This window comes from Colletotrichum truncatum (genome assembly GCF_014235925.2).
Source record: "Colletotrichum truncatum strain CMES1059 chromosome Unknown Contig_0001, whole genome shotgun sequence".
Lineage (NCBI taxonomy): Eukaryota > Fungi > Ascomycota > Sordariomycetes > Glomerellales > Glomerellaceae > Colletotrichum > Colletotrichum truncatum.
In genome coordinates, this window is record NW_027222398.1 from 9,891,584 (window position 1) to 9,893,994 (window position 2,411).

The following is a 2,411-nucleotide window of genomic DNA, read 5'->3' on the forward strand; positions in this document are numbered from 1 at the left end:
GATCAATCTTGATGATCTCGTCCTTGACTTCGTCTTTTAGTCCTTGATAGAACATAAAGATCTTGGTTTCCTCGGTGAGGTCGAGTTGAACGCTAAGTTGTCGGAAATTGGCGGAGTAGTCTTTGGCGGACTTAGTCTGCTTAAGTTATGCTAGATCTCGTTCGGCTTGTCGCTTTTCGTCGGGGTCTTGGAAGAGTGACCTGAGCGCGTCCTCGAATCCTTTAAAATTGGCGTAGATGTCGCGGGTCTCGGTAGTGCACTCGTCGAGGGTCTCGCATTTTAGGTACTCTTCCTAGATTGGTTCAAACCACTTGAGGGCCTTTCCTCGGAGGTAGGTAGCTGCGTGTACTACTTTTTCGGTTTCGTTGGTGAAATCTCTATGGTGAAAGTTCTGGTAGTTTTTGACCTGAATCAGGAATCCTTTGAGGGTCCCGGGGGTTCCGTCGTAGGTGACAGGCGCACTGAGCTTGAGCTTTTGTCGTCCTCCGTGGACGGGCGTGGTGACGATGTTGGCGGCGGCCCGGAGGGTGGTGATTTCCCCCTGGAGTTCCTGGATCTTCCGGAGGTTGGCGTCCCCCTTGATGTCTTCTTCCAGCTTCTTGTAGGCCTGTCCAGCGTGCTGGAGTTGCTCGTTGAGGTTTTCCATTGCTTGTCGGTTTTCGTTAACGATTTTCTGCATGTCTTTTGTCTCGGCTTCTTGTTTCTGGATTATGCGTCGGAGCTTATCGTAGCTTTCCTTGGTGAAAGAGCCATCTCCATCGGAGTCGTACTTGAGGTCCGGCATGTCGAAGTCCTCAGTGTTGGCGGGCTCCTGCGCGAGGCTCTGAGGCTGGTTGCGCGAAGAGGATGAGGATCCTGGAGTGGGTGATTTGGCAGAAGCGCGAGAAGACATCTTGTCTATACTGTTTAGTAGTTCTCAAAAGGTGACTTACTGAACAGGAGCAATCAAAGTGTTACGGCCAGCTAACTGACAGTGGGTTTGTGTTAACAGTAAGCTAGGGATTGAGAGTAGTAACAGTCGTTCCGTGGTCCTGGTCGAATAGATCGTAGATCTTCAAAGGTCTTAGTGATCAGTCAAGGCCTCAACAAGAGTCGTAGAGTAGTCGTTACTTAGGTATAGCTGAAAGTACCGGTTAGGGTAATCACAAAGTTGATTGCTGAAGAGCTATGGAAGTCTGACCATGGGCCGAGCTCAGGTCATACTATATACAAGTCCTAGACAGTCCCTGTGTCTTGTCGCTGATCACTGATCAGGTACCGGTGAGCGATCAGTGATCGTTAGTGAGCGCTCAGTATGATTGATTGATTGATTTATTCCTACTCGGTTATGAAGCCGCTCTTATGCCAGCAGCTATGCCCGGAAAGCGGGGTTTGGCAGGTAGCCGAAGCGTCGACAATGAACAGCGACGCCCCACTTCGCCCTGATGTTGCATCAGGGCCAGCTATCCCCAAGCTCCCCACTATGTTCTCTATTCTGTGTGTTTGTGCCCTCTGTTGAAGAAGTGTGTTGCTCTCCTGTCTGCTTTCTCGCTTTTGTGTTGCTCTCTAGAATGCTTGTTTTGCGTCCTCCTGCTTCGGTTCAGTTGGTGCTGGTAGCACCGTATCTGGTTCTTTGTACCTACAGTCTCCCCCCAGCGCTCAGCTTTGTCTCTTTGTTTTGTCCGTATCCTCCCGGACTTGTATGTGCCGTTTTCTCAGTTGCATCTGTAAATTCTTTGTTGCCTCCTGCCGGGTTCCTATGTGGCCTCTTGTTTCTTGCCTGTTGACCACTATTGCCCTCCACCACATTAGCCCAAGGGTCTTCCACGAAGCACAATGCTCCACTAACTCCGACATGTTCGATTACTGGGTATAAGAGCTCCCGCACAGATTCCGCAGACATTGTCGCGCGTTGAAGGGACACCAATCCTTCTTCGCAAAAGGGGCGACAGGGGACCAGTCTGTCTGTGGTCTGTAGTATTGTGTGGCATCGATCGTAGCATGCCTAATGCCTGGTGCTTTCTCCGTGCGGAAGGTGATACTGTTCTGTCGGACTCATCTTCGTCGTTGTGGGACGTTGCAAACTTTGTCGGGGGTGACAGGTGACCCAAAACCTGTCGGCGGCTGTTGTGTTGAAGTTGATTGTTTGGGCGCAGTCTTAGTGCTTCGTGTAGCGGCTTGTGGCTCGCCTGTGGTGGTGGTAACAGTGTTGTCTATTGATATGTCGTATTTTGCGGCTTGCTCTCAAGTTTTTCATTGTAGTCGGGGCGTGCTCTGCGGCCATCTTGGGCCCCTTTGGGACGTAGAATCAAGGCCGAGGATGGCATTGCATCGAAGGGGGCTCTGTGGCCGCGAGCACGCGTATTTGGGGCCGTTTTTGCTCCGATTTTCAAAAATTTCGTTCTCGCTGTTGTTGATGTTTTTTTTTCGTG

At 50.8% G+C, this 2,411-nt stretch overlaps 1 protein-coding gene across 1 annotated transcript; it reads right to left on the reverse strand.

Moving 5' to 3' along the window:
• Nucleotides 1-292: 292 nt before the first annotated feature.
• Nucleotides 293-892, reverse strand: CTRU02_202767 (reverse transcriptase domain protein; the record flags this gene model as incomplete). The annotated part of the gene is made up of 1 exon (XM_070204088.1): nucleotides 293-892. The coding sequence occupies one exon, from the start codon at nucleotides 890-892 to the stop codon at nucleotides 293-295; it is 600 nt and encodes a 199-aa protein (XP_070062670.1).
• Nucleotides 893-2,411: the final 1,519 nt, after the last annotated feature.